The sequence below is a fragment of the Gopherus evgoodei genome, chromosome 1, assembly GCF_007399415.2.
Source record: "Gopherus evgoodei ecotype Sinaloan lineage chromosome 1, rGopEvg1_v1.p, whole genome shotgun sequence".
Classification (NCBI taxonomy): domain Eukaryota; kingdom Metazoa; phylum Chordata; order Testudines; family Testudinidae; genus Gopherus; species Gopherus evgoodei.
In genome coordinates, this window is record NC_044322.1 from 342,384,171 (window position 1) to 342,405,676 (window position 21,506).

Below are 21,506 nucleotides of genomic sequence, written 5' to 3' on the forward strand. Positions count from 1 at the left end.
TTGAAAGGTAAAAGAAAAACTTTAAACGTAAATCAGAAATTAAGCCCAAACTGCAGATGATTATAAAAGGAAAACAAATCTCACAGATAACATGGTAGGTCAGAGTGAGGCTTTTGAAAGCTCAGATCAAGACCAAAAATCAGTAGATCAATGGAGTTCACATCTTTCTCTAAACAGAATACACACACACTGAGCTGATTTTCAAAGGTGCTAATGAGCACCCACTGCTCCCGTTGTGACTAATAGAAACTATGAGTGTTCAGCGCCTTTAAAAAAAAGACCACCTATATTTAGGTACCCCAGTATGGATTTCTAGGTACCCAACTTTAGACACTCAGGTAGGGATTTTAATGGCATAGGGGTTTAGATTCTGTTAAAAATCCAAGCCTCAATTTTGAACATCTTTGCCACTCCCTTTCATGGGCTTTGGCTTCATTGGTAACTCCAATAACAATAAACCCATAAGCCTAAGTTTAAACTTTCTGTCCCGTGTGGCTGTCTCACAGGTGAAAAAGTTGACTACAGCCAAAGTTAACCTGAACAAAGGTCAATTTGAGTTGTGTAGTAAATTAACATCTAAAAGAAATATGAAATACACACACACACAGAAAACATAGCTTTATCTAAAAGTAAAAACATAGTTTTATAGACCTAATTAGGTAAGTTATAGCTTTGTTTCCTGTTGAATTTTGCAAAGCTTCCACACACAGCTGCAGTACATCACAATATAAATGACTTTTTTTTGACCCTGTAGTCAAAATGACTATTTACTTATCCAGACTACTTTAATGGAAACTCCGTCACACTTACCACAATAAATATTACTGTAGACTGCAGAAGGACATACTAGCCATTAAATGCTAATGTGGTTACATTTTAATTGCTGGCTTTCATCAAGTAAGTAATTATAAATGGTATAGTCAGCTATCAAATGAATGCTTGCTTGTAACTTGCCAACTGAGAAATATACTAGATCTATAAATGATGCTCCAGTGTCTATATGCAACTATAGTAGATAATTCTCTCTATTTTAAGTTCTGTCTGTTTAGTAAAAGATAAAACAAGACTGAACAAACTTGAAAAGGTGGCTCCTGCAGCCTAAGGATTAAATTTTCATTCTGTATATTAATTTTCACTGTTCCTGAGCATGAAAAAAGAATTTTGTGGCAGATAGAATGACTGATAAATGGCCAGCTTCCTCCCCATTCTGCAAACGGATATACTGAAAATCAAGTAACAAAATAAACAAATGAATTTTACTCTTAAGTGTCAAGTGAGCAATATATGCAAACATAAAAGGTATTAAAATAGAGAAGCAAAATACATTTCATAACAATGTTGGATATAATAACAATAAAGTACAAGGGATGCTTTTTCAGAGAATTTTGTGTTCAGATAATAGTTGCTATCAATACATACTTTGTGTCACAACCCACTGAAAATATTTTTTTCTTTCAGTTGTAGGTATATTGGGTTGTCCCATATTTAAAGTGTTGTGGTAGTTTCTTGACCGTTTCAAGCATTATTGTGTATTTATGGTAGAATTCTTGTTATTTTCTAGGGTAAACATAGCTCATGGCTTATCAGCATTTTTAAATCTCATAATTGCTTTGACCTCTATTTGGGGCTAAATATATTCACAGAAGTTTACTTATTTCAGCTGCTGAAATTTCTCTTTATACCATGTTTTGTTCTCTATATGAAGTTGAGTAGTTCTTATTCTGCACTGAAACTGACTGTCTGTCATTCCAACATCAATATAGCAAGAATCTGCATGCCCTTAGACCAAAAAGTCAATGAGCGAAATTCACACATGGTTACTTCTCTAGTAATGAAAGCTGCAGATACTCTACACCTCTGAATATTGGGTCTCTTATTTACGAGCCTAAATATGAACTAAACAGCCTAACTTTAGGAACCCAAGTTTGAAAATCATTGGCAAACTCTCTTCAATTTAAATTTGCTTTCATAGTATTAAATTGAAGATGAGCTGTGGAATGCTACAAAGCATCATCATTTTTACTTTGTTTTTATGAAATTATTAAAAGAAATATTGTGCAATTTTCCATTGCTTTCCACACCCTATATCTTATATAAGTTATGGAATTACTCTGGCACTACCCTGACCGTTATTCATTCTTATTAGTTTAGTTGGGCATCATACTCATCCCCCTTTACAGACACAGTCACCAGTTATGAAGGGTTTGAGTTACAGGAGCCAGCATAGATTATACTGAAAAGGTCAATGTGATTTCACATCCAGCAATAATTCCCAGACTATGAAATCTCATTATTGTATCTCATTCTTATGAATTGTGATAAGAATGGAAAATTATTCTAATTAACCAATTTTTGTTTCATCCTTCAGTTTTTAATATACCCAAGGCTCTCTTGAAAAGTGTTTAAATCTAATTATTTTAATAACAGAAATTGTATGCTACTAAGTTCCTTGATCAACTTTCTCATATTTTGAAAATTTACTCCCTTTCATCCAGTCACTAGAAATGGGGAAATTTTAGCCACCAGCAAAATTGGGATTTCAGAAAGAAGAAAAGATATATTGTTTTGCTCTGAATTTTTAATGCAGGTGAAAGGCATCTTTCACAGACCAAGAGTATTTTGTAGAAAGGGTATATTAAAAAGATTGGAGAAAGGATGTTCTTTCAGACTGGGATTCAGGAGATCTGTGTTGATTTCGTAGCTCTGCTACCAATTTCATGTGTCAGCTTGAGCAACTCACTTAATCTCTCTGTGCCTCAGTTCCCATCTGGGAATAATAATGTTTCCTTTTTCTCCCCACCCTTTCCTTCCCCTAGTCTCTTTAGACTGCACGCCCTTCAGGGCAGGAACTGCTTCCTGCTTTGCATTTATACAGAGTTCAGCCCAGAGGGCTCCCATCTCAGTTCAGCTTGTGTGTTTTACTGTAATACAAATTAATAATAATAGACTCTCAGGAACATGGTGCTAACAGAAAATAATATGTTTGAATTAAACATATGCAATAGTTTTTTTTCATTCATAAATGTCAAAAGTCCAAAAGTTATGTTATTTAAATCTAATTTATTTATTTAATATCATTTATACTACTACTAATAACAAATCACAATACTCCATTGGCAAACATTCAGGCACAGATCTGGCATTTGTCTCAAGACATGTCTCTGAACCTCTAAACAGGCAAAACATCCACTCTAGATTTAATATACTACTAAGTTATTTGAACATATATGAATGTGATTTTTGGTCTGAGATAGATGCAATGTAATGCTTTAAAATTGTTATTGTTATGAAAACAAAGTTATACACTTTACAGAGGACTGAAATTGAAGAAAATAGAAAATATGATATTGAGAGGCAGTAATAACTGTGAGTTGTTCAAGAAAGATAAAGAATAAACAAACTGTTTTTTGTTTTGTTTCAGGTGTCTAAGCTAAATAATTTAATGACTTTCCTCTGAGCTCTGATTGTACATGAGCAAGACAGCTGCCATTAAAAACAGAAAACATTTAAACAACCATCTCTTGCATTTTCCTTTTATCTATAGCATAGCTGTCAATCAGATGGAAACTCCATTTATTTCCATGGAACTGAAGGCAGTGAGTTCAATTTTGCCACAACCAGAGATGTGGATCTTTCCACTGAGGATACCCAGGAGCAGTGGGCAGAGGAGTTTGAGAGCCAGCCTAAAGGGTGAGTGTTTGTTATCTCCAGTGCTATAAGTGTGCATGCAACATTACTCCAGGAGATAAGGAAACGTCAACTGAGAATTGCATTTGCTCTCTGCAGTGTATTTGTAATGTGTCTGTTGCTAAAATAAAAAGCAGTAAAAAAATGTTGGTAATTATAGGTTTTACAGATGAAGAAATCAAGGAGAGTCATTAGGTCCTGTCTGATTCCAGATTATTTTGTTTCTAGATATCTAAATAGACAAAAGTTGTGTGCATGAACTTTGTAGTGTTACATTAGAATCTTTCAGTGTTGCAATGTTTTCCGCTTCTGCCACAAATTAGCGTTAAAAATACACAGTTGGACAAAATCAAATCTTTTGAAAAACTCAAACTTCCCTCTAGCAAAGCATAATCTTGTTACTGTCAATGTTGGACAAAATAGTCCCCATACTGAGCCATACTCTGGCTGCTCTAGCACAGACCAGTCCTACATCTTAGGGAAACAGGGAGAATCACTTCTGCATGGGAGGATGCAGAGGTATTATAGAGCAGCTTCCACCCTTCCTCTTCACTGCAAGCATAGGCAGCATGGTCAGGACTTTGCCCTGCCCTAGTAAACCCGGGCAACTGTTATCTTCCCTTGTAGCTAGTGGAGGTTACAGCAGCCCCAGGTTTAGGGAGATTAACCTGGTGAAGAGCAGTTCCTGGACTGGTGGAATGGGTACCTGTATACCCCTGCTCAGCTGTATTTAAGGTTCTATGGCCATAAATGAGGATCTGGCCCAGTATTTTTTCTTTAAATATACAGTTAGTGAGTGAGAGAGTGTTTGGACCTGAAACAGGGTCCAGAGGGCCTGATCCAATACCCACAAAGTCAACAGGACTCTTTTAATTGATAACAATGGGCTTTGGATCAAGTCCTTGGTTTTGTAAGAGTGTAGAGTAGTGATTACAGACGGGGAACTGGAAGCTTGACATACACAGTCAGATTTTCTAATTTGGCATGGATACTTACATACAATTGTGTCCAATCAAGTTATACATGAAATATCATAAGTCCAAAATGTTCAAAAGATATTTAGTCAGGCACCCAAATCCATTTTTGGGCACTTGCCATAAATGGATGGCCTGACTGACAGTATTGAGAACCCACAGATCCCATTGACTTCCCAGCCATTAAAATCAACCATTTATTTATGTTACATGTCAAAAATGACTTTGGGTGCCTGACTTCAGACCAATTTCTTTGAACATTTTGGCCTGTGTGCATGAACATGTTGGGCATGTGTATACACAAATCTCTCATGTGTATGTGTGCATTGGGTATTTCTGTGCACAACAAGCACATGCAGTTATTTGCATACACTTGTATATGCCTAAGTTGAAAATAGATGCCATAATATTTAATGGTAGCAACTGGCCTAAGAGCTTCTTCCCAGCACTCCCAGCAAAACTGCATCATAATTTAGCCCCAACTTGGGGGAAATTTAGTTTAACTAGCTATAGGAAATAATGGTTTTACATTATACATAATATAAAAATAAAAGAAGTTTAGATAGAAAGACAAAAAGATTCATCTTGACTTATCCCTCTTGCGCCTCAGAAAATATAACAAGCTGTGATTTTTCTATCCCAAGTATCTACCTTTTTTGTTTTGCCAAGCAGCTTTATCTTAGTATCTTTATACTGTCTGTTCCCACATTCTATTAACTCACTATGAGAGTAATAATAATAATAATGCTTAGCTCCTATATGGCATTTTTCATCAAAGGAGCTCAAAGTGCTTTACAAAGCAAAGTATCACATTATCTCCATTGTACAGATAGGGAAACTGAGATATAGTAAAACTACTTATCTTACCTAAGCTTGCACATCAAATAACTATTATCAAAGATACTATTAATGAAGGATCTAAGTACAACCTAATCAGGTGTCCAACATCCAGTTCTTCTCCAGGATTTTTCTCTTCATTACAACAATTATAATTAATAATAATAATAATAATAATAATTAATAAATGTCATTATTAATAGTAAAAAGAGAACAGTCACATCATAAGCAAGCATTATACTCCTCTGTGCATGTAGATAATTTTAAGTGCTCTCTGGTTTTAGAAGCCTATGGGTACATTAAAAATCAACATCTTTCAAACAGTGACAATTAAGTGGTATCTTTGGTTACCATAGTTTTTCCCAGTTCTTGGGAGGTATCTTTGGCCCGTATGGTAAATATTAACTTAACACCATTGTGGCTCTCTTCATTTCAGCTCTGTGTTGTAGCTCCCTCTGTGTCTCTCATATAATTTGAATCCATTTACTGAGCATTTCTCCTGCTTGTTGGGCCTCCCCAAATGCAGTTTCTTAATAATGAACATCAGTTTCCCAACATCTGGCCATTTGTTCAACCTATTCAAATTGTTCTGTAAACTCACTAAATCCTGGCTTCACCCTTTCTTGCCTCTTTATTATTTACAAAAGTGGATACCATGCAGCCATTCCCAATGGCACTTCGCAGGGTAAAAAGCAAAACAAACCAGAACGACAACAAATTGGATGCACTTAGTAAACTTTTTCTGTTTAAAAAAAAGTGAGGATTATAATAGTTACTGCAGCCCCAAGGTAGCTGTAAAACAGACTGATAATTTATGTCATTTCTGAACACTGGTTTCAACTTATAAGACACATAATTTCATTAGCGGCTGCCAAATCACATGCTGCTTATGCTGTGTCTGAGATAAAGATCACCTTGTATGTCATATATGCAAATATGTTATGTGAAGTATTGAGCTTACTTTTGAGTTTGGGGTGGGGGGGAAATGTAAACTTATTCACAGTCTAAATAACTAACTCTTGATCTGTTTTGTCTTGTGCTCTTTGCTGTTATCCTTCTCATTTCAGAACAAGTTTTTATACAACAACAAAACATGAGTATGTGTGGGAAGGGTTGCTAAGTGAACCATATGTCTGATGCCCTTTTGGCCTTTATTTTCTTCTTTCAGAGAACAGGAAAATGGTGACTTGTAGTGGACATCTGTTTTTTTCTGTAGACAGGGTACTTACTAGCCATATTCTTACCTGGTGTAAAACAGTTTAGGTCCATTTAAGTCAATTGTTTTGATATGAATGCCATCTTAAGTAGAAAAAGAGCCTAATTTTCAAACATATTTAGAAGTGACTTACAATTAAAAAAATACAGCAGGGAGTACAAATACAGAAATAAAATGCTGTTCGCTATGTGCTAGTTTATGACTACACAGTCACTCTGAGCCAGGGACTATGGGTCTTGAATTGTTATCTAGACAGCTCTTAGGAGCCAGTAAGTGCCAACCTGCCCACAAGCATCAGAACAAGAAGTTTGACTCCAACAGAGGATTCCAGTCTTGGGATCTGACTGGTGGAACTCTGGGGGTCCTGATTGGTTCTCTGCTACCAGTGAATATAAGATTTAGCAGTTTGTGTCTTGTAATAAACACAAACAGCAAAATAACAGTTTTGATTTTAAATTAGCAGACTTAGTTAAGGGGCTTTCTGGTATATGTAACCACGGAGCAATGGCATTCACGTGTCAAAACTATTGGGAAATATATTGAAGCAAATAGCTTACACTAGCAGATGGACCACTAATTATGGTCCCTCAAAATAGCAAACATGGGCAAAAGGCTGAGGCCTAATCTAATATGGTTCTGGAAGTGTGCAAATGTAAGGAAAAAGAGTTATAAAAGATTGTCTGACCAACCCTACTTGGGTTATCAGGATGACAGGAGAGTGGAAATCTTATTGTCATTGCCATTTACAGTGCTTCTCCATATCCTGCTCTTTCCATCTTCACTTCTGATGGTCTCCCTAAAATTGTATCTGCAGTGCTAAAGGTTGTTTTGCTATATTTATATTGCTTTTCTATGGTTGCAGTTGTATTTGTTTGTATGTGGATACTAAATGAAGTCTTCATGTCTCTATAAATGTGACTCACCAATCTGATTTCCTTTAAAAAATTCCAAGTAGCTGCTTAAGTAAAAACAAAACAAAAACCCTATTGTTAATTACTTCTGAATTTTGCACCCTAAACACCATTTTAATATTATGATTTTCCTTAGTGCTGCTACTTTGGAAGAATGTGTCTTTTGATTCCTTAAAAATACTTTAGTTAAAAATTCATCCACCAAAGACTCTGAAGTTACACAGGGAAGAATATGACCCATTAACTTCCTATTAGTTTTCTACTTCTAATGAAATTCTGTATTCAGAAAAGTGTTCATTTTGGTAGGAAGTTTCATTAAGGGATTCATAATCTTTAATATATAGGATTTTAAGGCTTCTTTTATTATGTAATCAGTAAAAGTATTAAGTATCAATTTTGCAGTTCCTTGGGATAAGAAATTCCATGCATATCACTGAGGACATATTAACTGCATAATTTCCACACAAATTACCTTGATTTACTGACACATTCTGAATATGTTCAAAACTAATTATTCAAGGTGGAAAAAAAGAGCTCATATACATGCAATTTTCCATGGCTTCCAAATGCAAAGTCCTAGAGATATACTGTGTGGAGTCTACTTAATCAGGATTGCTATTTTATTGTGATGCCTCATAGGAAACCAGTTTAGCTGAATGACAGTGAATGGTAATGACTGATGTTTAATGGGAACAATATTAGTAAGAATTTTGCTTAATGGGGATTTTGCAGGAATCAAGTTGTATGTAATTTTCAACTTCAGTCTTTTAATTAGCTGCCATACAAAGATTAAAAGAAAAAAACACAAATATAGGGAGGGTCGCAGGGTAGGTGTACCCCATCACCGGGTGTCTGGTCACAAGAGAGGGAAGAGGCTGTACTGCAGCGGGTTAAGTCCTATGTGGAAGACCATACTGTGGAACTTGGTATTATGGCCTAGTGACTGGAGTCAGCAGAGCAGCCCTTCCACTCAGGGCACTGTGGCCTATTGGACGGAATCAATACAGAAGCCCCTTACAGTCAGGGTTGCATGGCCCAATGGCCAGAGGTGATAAAGCAACCCTCACTGTCAGGGCAGGGTGGCCTAATGGCCAGAATCAATATACGAGGCCCCTACAATCTGGGTAGTGTAGCCTAATGGCCCTAGTCAGTACAAAAGCCCCTCTCAATCAGGGCAGTAAGATCTAATGACCTGTGGGGTTGCATGGCCTAGTGACCCATTGAAGAAATAGGACGCCACTTGGAGGGATGTGGCACCCCAAGTAGGGGGACTTAGGCCCACCCAGCTTCTCCAAGCCCCAGCCCAGGTGCCTGGCAGTGGCAGGATTACTCAACACTGAGTCAGCGGGGATCCTTCCAAAACACGCTGACTGATTCTCTGGTTCATCCACCGGAGCAAAGGCTAAGTTCCCTGGGCTGCTTCCTACTCTGTCTTCACTGGTGATGGGCCACTGTTCCCACAGGTCTTGGGGGTCTTCAGGCTGCATAGCACCTGATGGCACAGCCTCCTCTCTGGGTTGGTCAGGCCACCTGGAATCCATCTGAGGCTTGGCAGGCCTTGCTTCTGGGGTCAGGTCCTGTAGCAGCTCCTTGGAGAGAGCCTTCAGTCTGCGTCCTCTCCCTTCAGCAGCCTGTCCAGACTGAGCTTGATATCTGTGGTCTGTAACTAACCAAAAGGGGCTCCCTAGCAAGTAGTACCTTAAGGTCTCTATTGCCCATTTTACTGCTAGGGCTTCCTTCTCGATGGTGGAGTACTTGACCTCTCAAGGAAACAGCTTCTGGCTTAGATACAGCACAGAGTATTCTTCCCAATCTCATTCCTGTGATAGCACGGCCCCTAGCCCCACTTCTGAGGCAACCATTTGTAAAATAAACGGTTTTGAGAAATCAGGGTGGAACAGGACTGGATCCTGGGAAGTTGCTCTTTCAAGGTCTGGAAGGCCTTTTCACAATCCTCTAATCACCGGACATTTTGCGCCCAGGAGTTCTTTGTGAAGTCAGAGAGGAGAGCAGCTATCGTGGCAAAATCTGGCATGAACCGCCTGTAATAGCCAGCCAGTCCCAGGAATTGCCTTACCTTCCTTTTCATCGTAGGAGTGGAGTAATCCCTCAGGGCCTGTACCTTGTCCACCAGAGGACAAAGCTGGCTTGCCTCCCCACCCCCATGTATCCCACTTCTTTCCTCCCAAGGTGACACTTGGCAGGGTTTGCAGTGAGTCCTGCTTACTTTGGGGCCTGCAGCACCACAGTGAGATGCTGTAGGTGTTCCTCCCAACTTGTGCTGTAGGCCACAATATTGTTGATATAAGCGGCCACATACTGCCTGTGTACTGCGTGCCGAAATAGTTGGTCAGTCAATCGCTGGAACGTTGCTATGGCCCCATGTAACCCAAAGGGCATGGTGATTAAATGGTATAGACTGAATGGCGTAGGGAAGGCTGTCTTCTCCTTGGAAGTCGCGTGAAGGGTATTTGCCAGTATCCCTTGGTCAAATCTAGTGTTGATAAAAACTTAGAACTACCCCGTCATTCCAGCAGTTCATCTACCTGAGGTATTGGATAGGCATCAAAGCAGGAGATGGCATTTCCCCCCCCCACCCCCAAAGTCTATACAGAACCTCTCAGTCCCATCGGGCTTTGGGACTAGGCCTATGGGGCATCCCCATTCACTTCCACTACCCTCAGGGCTAGCATCACCTTGAGTTTCTTCTGGACCACTTCTCACATTTTCCAGGGAAATGGGCAATGTTGGTTGCAGACCTTCTGTCCGGGAATGATGTCTATGTGGTGGCTGGTAATACTCATTCATCCTGGACAGGAAGATAAAATGGAGGGGAAGTCTTGGACCAGCCAATGTAGCCTCGCTTGTTGCTTTGGGCTTAAGTCCTGCCCCATTGTGATCAGTGTTGGGTTGGGGAATCCCCTGGCTACCAGCCCCAATTTGGGCTCGGGGGGATACGGGGCAATTAGCAGGTCTTCCTGGGCCTTCCAGGCCTTCAGGAGGTTTACATGGTATAGCTGGATGTCCTTTCATTGTCCAGGGAGTCTAAACTAATAATCCACCAGTCCCACCTGTCAAACAATCTCGAACGGTCCTTGCCATTTGGCTAGCAGCTTAGATTCTGATGACAGCAGTAGGAGCGAGACCTGGTCCCCAGACTCAAAGGTCCATAGCTTGGCCCCCCTGTTGTACCAGAGTTCTTGGGTCTGCTGGGCCTGGAGTAAATTTTCCCGGGCAAAGTATCCAAGCTTCTGAAGGCATTCCCACAGCTGCAGAATGTAAGGGACTGATCCCATGACCCTCGACTCTTGCTCCTCCCAGGTCTCTTGGAGCAGATCTAGGGTCCCCCTTGGCTGTCTCCCATGAAGGAGCTCAAACTGGGAGAATCGTTTTGAGGCTTGGGGGACATCATGCACCGCAAACAGCAGTGAGGGGAGTAGTTTGTCCCAATGTTGTGGGTTGTCATCCATGAACTTCCTGAGCATGGTCTTCAGGGTTCTGTTAAATTTTTCCACTAGCTGTCAATCTGTGGATGGTATACCGATGTCTTGAGGGCATATGTTTAATAGACAACACAATTCAGCCATCAATTTGTAAGAGATGTTCATTCCACAGTCAGTCAACATTTCCCTGGGTAGCCCGACCCTGGCAAAAATTTTCAGAAGGTCTGCAGCTATGGCAGGAGCTGTGATGGTCTATAGCGGGATGACCTCCGGATAGCAGGTCACGTAGTCGACTACCACTAGGATATACTGGAACCCAGCAGTCTTCTCCAAGGGACCCAGTAGATCTAAGTCAATCCGTTTGAAGGGTACTCCCACTACCGGGAGTGAAATCAGAGGCGCCCACTGTACCCCCTTTGGGCCTGTGTGCTGACATTCTGGGCACGAAGCACAGAAGTCCTGCACTTCCTGGTGTATGCCAGACCAGAAGAACCTCAGTGATACACATTCTCTCGTCCCATGTGGCCAGTCCAGGGCACTGCTTGAGCCAATCATAACAGCTCTCAATGGAACTCTTGGGAACCAGCAGTTAGAGTTCCTCTCCAGTCTGCGGAACTTGGGACACCCAATAGAGGCGATCATTGTGGATCTCAAAGTGTGGTTCCTGGAGTCATCTTAGGCCAGTGTCCACCTGGTCTCCCACCTCCTGAACTTGTTCCCAGTCTCAGCTCAAGGTCAGGTCTTCCCTCTGTTCCTGAAGGAAATCCCCATCTAGCTCCAGCCACTCATGGCTGACTCGCTCTGTTGTCTAGGGCCCCGTAGGGCATGGTGTGGGATTTCTAGTCTGGCTGAAGGGACCCTCATCCAGGTCGTCCTGCCACCCTCGGCCCAAGAACTCCTTCCTTATAGACCCTGACTTCTCCTGCTCCAAAGTCCAGTCCTGTCATGCTCGCAGGATTTCCCTGAACCAAGGCCAATAACATCCTAAGACCGTGTACACCAAAGTTGGAGCTAAGCCCACCCAACACTCTTCCTTGTGTTGACCTATCTTCTGGCATACCTTAGTGGTGCAATATGGTTGCACTTCCCCATGGATGCACTGCATATATATCGGTGCCACCTCTAGATCTGGGGAGTCCACCAGGCTGACCCAGACCAGCATCTGGCTGCAGCCTGAGTCAATGAGGGCCATCACCGGGATACCATCCACCCACCTGGCCACTAGGAGTTTGGTCAGGCCCTTTTTCTGGGCCCGGTGGTCTGCTGTCCATACCTGACCATAGGTACAGTCTATAAACAGAGAGTCCCACCAAAAGTGCCCCTCTTGTCCACACTCATTGCAATGACCTTTGGGGACTTGTGCTGTGTCCTGGAGTTCCTGACGTGCCTGGAGAAGTTCCTTCACCCCACAGATTTAAGTGTATGGCCCGGCTCCCGTCGGCGATCCATGAGGGCACCACTAAGCTGGGTTTACTATGAGGTCTCCCCATTTCAGGTCTTGATTGCCAAGCCTCAGGGTTCCAGCTTCACCCTTGCAGTCCTTCTGGTTTGGGGGGTTGACATTCGGGTCCTTCAGTGGCCAGGTAATCCTCCATCAAAGAGACAGCTTCATTCAGGGCCATTGGGTGGTGGCATGGTACCCACTCCTTTGCCCCCACTGGGAGGATCTGTGTGAATTGTTCCTGTGCTTTGGGTTCCACCACCTGGGGCCCAGTTAAATTCTCTGGATTCAGCCATCTCCAGCAATAGTCCCGCAAGCACTGGGCCACAGCTCGTGGTCGAGCTCCCGGAGACTACTGATCTTTGCAGAACCACTGTTGGTAGGTCTCCGGGCTAATACTGGTATAGTCTAATATGGCAGCTTTCGGACGGGAGTAATCTAAGGCCTCACGAGGAACCAGGTTGTGGTAGGCAATTTGCACTTGGTTAGTCAAATAGGGGGCCAGTAGGGTGGCCCAGTCTTCAGGAGGCCAACAGACATCTGTAGAGACCCGTTCAGAAGTAACAAAGAAAGCCTTGGGATCATCACCAGGCCCCATTTTGGTGAGGCTCATGAGTAGTCCCACCAGGGTATTCCCTGGCCCTACCCCTGTGAGGATGGGCCTCGACAGTCCTGCCAGCTGTAGCCATGTCGCCATCTGTTGGACTAGGTATTCCTGCTGGGTCTGGTGCTGGGCTGCCAACTCTTGCAGCAGCTGCTGTTGTTTCTCCTGATGCTGGGTCATATGGAGCTGGTGCCGACTGGTGATCTGCTGCATCAGCTGTGCCATAAAGTAACCCTCACTGTCAGGGCAGGGTGGCCTAATGGCAAGAGTCAGTACAAGAACAGTCAGAGTAGTATTCCCTAATGGCCAGAGTCAGTACAAGAACCCTTTACAGTCAGGATAGTGTTCCCTAATGGCCAGAGTCAATACAAGAACACCTTACAGTTGGGGTAGTGTGGCCTATGGCCAGAATCAATACAAAAGCCTCTCACAATCAGGGCAGTGAGGCCTAATGGCCAGAGGCACCAATCCTCCAAGCTCCAGCCCAATGCTTTAGCAGTGACAGGATTACTCACCACTGAATCAGTAGGGATCCTTCCAAAACAAGCTGACTGGTTCATCCACTGGAGCAAAGGCTAAGTCCCCTGGGCTGCTTCCTACCTTGTTTTTACCCGCAATGGGCCACTGTTCCCACAGGTCTCTGGGGTCTTCAGGCAGCATAGCTCCTGATGGTGTAGCCTCCTCTCTGGGTTGGTCAGGCCACCTGCAATCCATTTGGAGCTCAGCAGGCCTTGCTTCTGGGGTTGGGTTCTTTAGCAGCTCCCTGGAGAGATACTACAGTCTGCATCCTCTCCCTTCAGCAGCCTGTCCAGACTGAGCTTGGCTGCTTCCCTTTATATCTGCCTTCAGGCTGAGCATGCCCAGTACAGGGGAAGGGGTGTGGCTTCCTCAGTCTGCAATGCACAGTTAACCCCTGCAGAGAGCCAGGGCTGGGTAGGTGCACCCCATCACAGGGAGAAATTTACTTCACCCTGTATAAAGCCATTGAATTCATAGATTCCAAAAGGGACCACTTTGATAATATAGTTCAACCTTCAGTATAACACAAGCCATAGAACTTCCCCAAAAGAATTCCAAGAGCATATCTTTTAGAAAGACATCCAATTTGATTTTAAAATTGCCAGTGATGGAGAATACACCATGACCCTTGGTAAATTGTTTCAATGGTTAATTACCCACACTGTTAAAACTTTACGCCTTATTTCTAGTTTGAATTTGTTTAGCTTCAACTTCCAGCCATTGGGTTATACCAGGTGTATACCTTTCAGAAGTAGTGTGCTGAGTCTTCATTTATTCACTCTGATTTAAGGTTTTGCATGCCAATAATACTTATAGAAGGCTCTTTCTATAAGTCTATAATATATAACTAAACTATTGTTGTATGAAAAGTAAATAAGGCTTTTAAAATGTTTAAGAAGCTTCATTTAAAATTAAATTAAAATGCAGAGCCCCCGAGACCGGTGGCCAGGACCCAGGCAGTGTGAGTGCCACTGAAAATCAGCTTGCGTGCCACCTTTGGCATGTGTGCCATAGGTTGCCTACCCCTGGGTTATACCTTTTTCAGCTAGATTGAAGAGCCTGTTATCAAATATTTGTTCCCCATATATGCACTTACAAACTGTGGTCAAGTCACCCCTTTCCCTCTTATTTTAAGCTAAATAGATTGCGTGCCCTGACACTATCACTGTAAGGAATGTTTTCTAGTCCTTTATCAGAGGGTAGCCGTGTTAGTCTGTATCTGTAAAAGCAGCAAAGAATCCTGTGGCACCTTATAGACTAACAGACGTTTTGGAGCATGAGCTTTCGTGGGTGAATACCCACTTCCTCAGATGCATGTAAGCATGCATCTGAGGAAGTGGGTATTCACCCACGAAAGCTCATGCTCCAAAACGTCTGTTAGTCTATAAGGTGCCACAGGATTCTTTGCTGCTTTTCTAGTCCTTTAATCACTTTCATGGCTCTTCTCTGAATCCTCTCAAGTTTATCAACATCCTTCTTAAATTGTGGACACTAGAACTGGACACAGTACTCCAGCAGTGGTTGCACAACTGACAAATACAACAGTAAAATAATATCTCTATTCCTACTCAAGATTCCCTTGTTTACTCATCCAAGGATTGCATTAGATTGTGAAATCAAGCACTGAAAAGTTGGGAAATGCCAGAATTACAGTTTCATGCAAAATTTTGGCTGCACAAGGAGGCATAATTAATCTGTGCAATCAATGAGGTAGTGATAGAGTTTTACTATTGTCTTTAATGGGAGCAAAGTAAGGCCAATGCTCAGTACTTCTGAAAATTCCTCAAAGTGTATTTACAATAACCTACGTTTATAGTAGAATTAATCTTCTCATTCACAAAGGATTGTTATCCCATTTCTCTTTTATAACACAGATTAGGGACTCAATCCTGCAACTGGATCCCTGTGAGCAGACTGTTGCAGAGCCCTGCTTACTTCCCACACAGATCTACTTGCAGGACTGGTTCTTATGTTTCCATCTGACATAAAGTGTAAACATTTAGATTGATAAACCATCATACCATTTTTGCACATAATTTATCATTCACCAGTGAAAGAAGAATGACTGTAGATTGATTTGGGGGATAAATGTATCCCAAAGTTACATTTAACAAAGATTTTCTACATGTTTATAATATGATAATAGATGCAGTTAATCCCATTCCTTCTCTGTTTATCATTACAGAGAGAATTTGGATTTATTTTTACAAAAATGCCAGAGTCATTTTACATTGTTAAACTTTCTGTTTTTCATTTTGAATGTTCCCTAAAAGAAAGTTATCCCTAGAAACAGCCATGATCTGCATCATTCATGACCCCAAGTTGTTTTGTGGATCAGTAAAGAGGGTGTTTTAATTGGGCTAAATGAAGCATATAAAAAGACCAATGAACCATTGTAAGATTTCTTTGTATAAATCAAAACAGGCTCAACTGTTTAACGCTGCAATTGTCTTGGTTCTCAAAGACCCATCTTCAAAAATGGCAACTATTTTTTATCATATCACGTGTTATTTTTTTAAACGTCCAAACCACAAAAGTTCTTTCATCAGAATTAGATGTACATCAAACAAAAATGCTTTGCTACAGAATGTTTAAATTTACTGAAATATAAACTAACTATACTTTTGCAGCCAAACAGATTAAATTCTTACGGAGCTCTTTGTTCTTCAGATGACACATTTATGTTTGTACCATAAAAGTATTTCAATAAATGTTAATTTGGTAGATTTTCAAATATTTCTTTGTAATCTACTATAAGATATAAAGTGGGATTTTCAAATGCACTCAGTATAGGCCTAACTCTGAGGCCATTGAAGTTAATGTTTGAACTCCAATTGACTTAAGTGGTAGCAGCACTGAGCACTTAAAAAAAATCATACTCATACATTTGGAAATAGTTTGAGGGGTTAAAAAAAAGTATCAAATATAAACAAGATCAAAAATTGCGATAGGGGTTGCTGACAATTGTTTATCACTGGAACGAAACCACTACTTAGAGATTAGAAAAGGAAATCTTAGGTAGTTGTTAGGTTTTGTTCTCTCACTTGTCACTGCTAGAGCTGAGCAGGAAATGGTTTTCCCATCCTGTGAGTTTTTTTGAGATTCTGAACTATTTTGCCATCACAAATCACAATGAAAATTTTCACAAATCAATCATTCAAAGACCTTTTCAGGTAGGGCAAACCAAGTGTTTCATTTTGATAATTTTCAAGCATTCCATCTTATTTTGACCTTTTTTATGTTTAAAACTTTTTTTAGCATAAATTAACTAAAACTTTGAAATGAAAAGTCATTTCAAACTCAGAAATGAAAGTTTTCATTTCTAAAATGGCAAAACAGGATTTTTACCGACCTATTTTTGAAGCAGGAGATTTGGAAACCAACCCTTGCCTATGAACAGTTTTAGTTTCAACAAATATCATTTTCTGATGAAAAAATGTTTCCTTGGAAAATTCCTGACCAACTCTATTCACTGCCACTGGCTGAAGAAACAAAAACACGTTTTCTATGAAATGTGAGAAAAAGAGGGATCAGATTACATTTTTTGAGACGCATAGTATCTCTTTTTTCCTCTATTCAAGCACTGAATTAAAACTGTTACTCAAAAATGTTCAAATGCTATTCAAAAAGTTAAACAGAGAGCATCCCCTGTTATGGCCTATGTGTTCAATGACTGCATAGTAGACATGATCAATGCAGTATTCCTTTTAAAGTTTCAGTGATGTGTAAATGTCTTCTAAATTAACCAGAAAGAAAATACAATGGAGGTTGCATTTACATTACATGTTATTTGTTTATATAACACCAAAGTACTGAGAGAGGGTAATATTCAACAGCCAAAGTAAATATCTCAACAACTTAAATAACGTTGTACAATTCTGCCAATTATTGTATTTTAAATAATATAATCTACAACTTTACTGACATACATTAATTGTATGCTATTTAAGTTGACTGAACTGAAGGAGCTGTTATTTTGTGGTGATTAGCATTTTGAACTAACTGCTTTTCATTATACCACGTGAGGTTTGAAGAATTTTTTTTAATAAAGTAAACTGTTAGAAACATACAGACTTACCCCTACCAGGTATCTGACTCTCAACACTTTGTTGATGTATTTAGATGGGACATATCTGGAGCTGTCATTGGTACTGAATGTGGAACACTAGAGTCAGGTTCATCTATGGTATTCCTCAGAGATGGAGAGAGAAAACTATGTACTCCATATATGGACACTACAGGTTATGGGAACCTGAGATTTTACTTCAGCATGGGTGAGTATGTACTTTTAACATATTTGGGACACGCAGAACATATCAGCCTCGAATTTGAGAAATTTGAAATCCTACAATCTGAACCAAAAGACGCTAAATATCTTCTGAGGATGATAGCTGTGCGTCACTCCACCTCTACACGGTGTGACTTCATTGATTTCAGCAGAGTCACACCAGTGTGAGAGGAGAGTAACACAATAGAGAATCAGGACCAATTTGTTCTGTCTGAAGTGGGAGTTGTCTCCAGGTGGGAGCTGTTGTATTAATTTTAGAGAGAGAAAATGGGGTCCATAGAGTCATAGGTGTTAACATAACCCAGTCAGTATCCAGCATTAAACAGTTTTAAACAAGGTTCAGGGTTTGGTATACAGAGACCTCAGCCTGCTTAATACCATAGCAAAAAAAATCCTTTTAATCTTTTATTAAAAATACAGAAAAGAAGGAAAAACAGCTAATGCAATTGAAATGTAAAGTATTAAATAAGGCTCTCATTTTAACAAATCCCTTGTTCTCTTTTCATGTAGCTGGAGAGTCTTTACCAGGAATAAAGCCCATGTTTGACAGTCTCTTAGGTGGCAATTTTTTGGGAAAAAGTGAAGTTAGTTGAGATAGGCTGAAGCTGTTGTTGTTGTTGCTGTGTTATTAAAGTCCAATCCCATTTTCTAGAAGACAAAACAAGACAAACACGCATGAATGGGAAAGGAAAGAACAGCAAAGATTAAAATGCAACTTTTTCCGTCTCTGATGTTGACTTTCACTTGCAACCTCACTGCTGGAAAAATACAGGCCCAGCACATGGTCTTATCAACCACTCTGAGACCTGGCAAATATGCATTGGCCTGTTTTGGGCTTTGCTTTAAGCTGCCTTTTTCTGGTCTCGGGCTTACAGCAGTGTTGCAAAATATATAATCCTGGCCAGCTGAGCCAGACTCTGCTTAGACAGAAGGCAAAAGAAGAGGAGTAAGAAAGATAAGAAATAAGGTGGGGAAGGAAAAGGACACATGAGACCGGGGAGAATAGAGCTTCACATCCTAAATGACATTTGGGATTCAGGCAGAGCTGGTGGAGATGACAATGTCATCTGGGTCCCTCTCTCTGGCTTGGTCTCATCAGGACAGGATCAGAATGAAAAAGACCCAGGTTCCCAGGAAACATTGAGGTGGCAGCCATAATCGTGAATCTCCTGCAGTCGCCAATTTTTCTCACAAAGTCTGTTTCTTTAAAAAAACCCAAACTGAGTGATGGGCGGAATAGGCCATCCTCTCATTATTTTGTTCATCACTCTCGCCTTACTTCTGATATGCCACATTTAATCCATTGATTTCTGGTTCCACTTCTGCCTTGTTGCCACATAGGATCTCAACACAGTGCTTCAGTTATATTGGTAACACCTTTTTGTTTAGACTAACTCAGTCATTCTGTATTTCACTTTTAATAATTTTTACAAACAACCTTATGTAACATTCTGGGTTGGACTTCTGTTACCTTTTTCACATCTAAGTTTGTTATTCCAGGTAACCTAACAATATTACAAACTTCCATCCACTTTCCCACAGTTAGGTTCACAGCTGAGGAAGGCCTTCTAGGCCTCAATTATTACAACAGACCATGTTTCTGTTAACTAACCCACAAAATGGTTTCTGCTCCTGAGCTACTAAGCCATCACCAGACACATGAATAGCTGCCACAATAATGTCTTCCCTGAGGGTGAAATTCAACCCCAGGGCACACGGTCCACACAAGAACTCCACAATACTGAAATACTATATTAAATGCTTAAGTAGTGCTGAGGAGTGTGTGCAGACCTTTCACAATGGGATGAATTTCACCCTGAATGGTTTTCTCGGGGGGCAATAGTAAACTAGCAAGAATAAAAGATGAAGTAAAAGCAAGAAGTTTCCTCTCCAAATAAGAAGGCTGTTGTTAGTACAACTATATTAGGCATTCGCTCTCACAAATCCAAATTCATACAAATGTTTGTTGGGTGTGGGGAAATCATCCAATATTTTGTTGTATTGTTCCAGGAATTTAATGTGCACATGTCTAAATAAAGGAAATTCCACATGAAATTTATTCTCTCAACATAGGATTTTGTTTTTAAAAAATAGGGAAGAAAATGATGGGATGATAAAGGAGGAAGCATGGATTAAATTAGTGACCTTCCAAAGCCACTCTTTGAGTCAACAAGAAAAAAAACCTTAATTCGTTGATTTAAAGTCCTGCTGTAGTTACTCTGAATTGTCCCACATCTCCCCTGTGTTACATGATTTACCAATAAAGCACAGGAAAGGGAGGTTGCCTTATTTCCAGGTCTTCCAGGCATTGCAACACCTGCAAGAGAAACAGGAAAGAAACTTTGTCAACCTTCTGAACTTACGGGAGAGGCTGTCAGTTCAGCAAGAGTGGTGGAGAAATTGGGTGTTCGCACTGAAAACATAAGCTATGCCTGTTTGTAGCTAAATGCATAATAGTGTAAATATTCAGGGATACAAATAAAGCCTCACAGAAGCAAGTAGAGCTTTTGTAGGCCAATGTAAGTCACAGCAAAGATGTAAGCCTTATAAGGCTTTTCAGAACACCCTTTGCTTATTCCACCCCTATAATTGGCCATCTTTGCTTGATAAAGCAATTGAAGTATTTTATATCTGAAATCTTAACAGACTATTTAAAAGAGTTTCCTCATCCTGTTTTTTAAACCAATCTGCAATGTCAGCCTGATACAGGAAAGCGTGAAACTTCCTTTTTTCAGTTACAGATACCTTGTTTTAATATTCATTATCCAGGATACCAAATGGAGCTATGCCAATAAAATATGCTACCATTAGCGTCCATGTTGTTTAAAGGCATTCATTCTATCTCTATTGCAGCATTTAAAGAATATGTCCAGCCCAGATTTGCCTCCACAGCTGCTACCACATGAAAGCTTTACAAGTCTCTTGAGCTCTACAGATATGAAAATGCTGCCCCCACTGAAACCCTGTTCCTTTGCAGGGGAGAAAAACAAGTCACAAACTCTACCATGTCTAACTCCATTTGAGCCCATGTTAATGACATTAGGGAACAGGGACACACTGAGCAAGATGCACTATGCATTTCCCCAAGCAAATTCTTGCCTGCCTGCCTGCTGGCCAGCTGACTGTTAGCCAGAGAGGAAGTAGATGAATAGATTCATGGAGTTTAAGGCTAGAAGGGACCATTATATCATCTCATATGACCTGTGTGTCCCATGCTATTAAATTTCACTGTTCCCCTGTATTCAGCCTAATAATTTGTGTATGACTAAAGTATAACTCATGCTTAGCTAACTGTGCTTCGCAAAGTATCTGGGAAGTGCCACAACTATGGATAAATGGGGAAAGGGAAGAAGAAAGAGATGAGGAAACCTTTCCATACCCAACTGGGGGTCCAATTCCTGAGGCAGAACTGCTTAGGACCTCACTGCCATAACAAGGCTTTGGGACACAGGACTAGCACCCTCTTCACATCCAGGAATGCCAAGTATATTGGGAGAGCCAGCAATAAGGTTCCTATGTTAATACTAGTATTTTAATGTATATAGCACCTTTCATTCAGAGATCTCAAAGCAACTAACAAATTCTA

At 40.6% G+C, this 21,506-nt stretch overlaps 1 protein-coding gene across 1 annotated transcript in view; it reads left to right on the forward strand.

The window, feature by feature from the left end:
- Positions 1–21,506, forward strand: part of RELN (reelin) — a 484,263-nt gene that overhangs the window by 288,682 nt on the left and 174,075 nt on the right. The window contains 2 exon segments of the mRNA XM_030549629.1: positions 3,545–3,690; positions 17,755–17,906. Of these exon segments, the coding sequence (XP_030405489.1) occupies positions 3,545–3,690; positions 17,755–17,906 (298 nt within the window).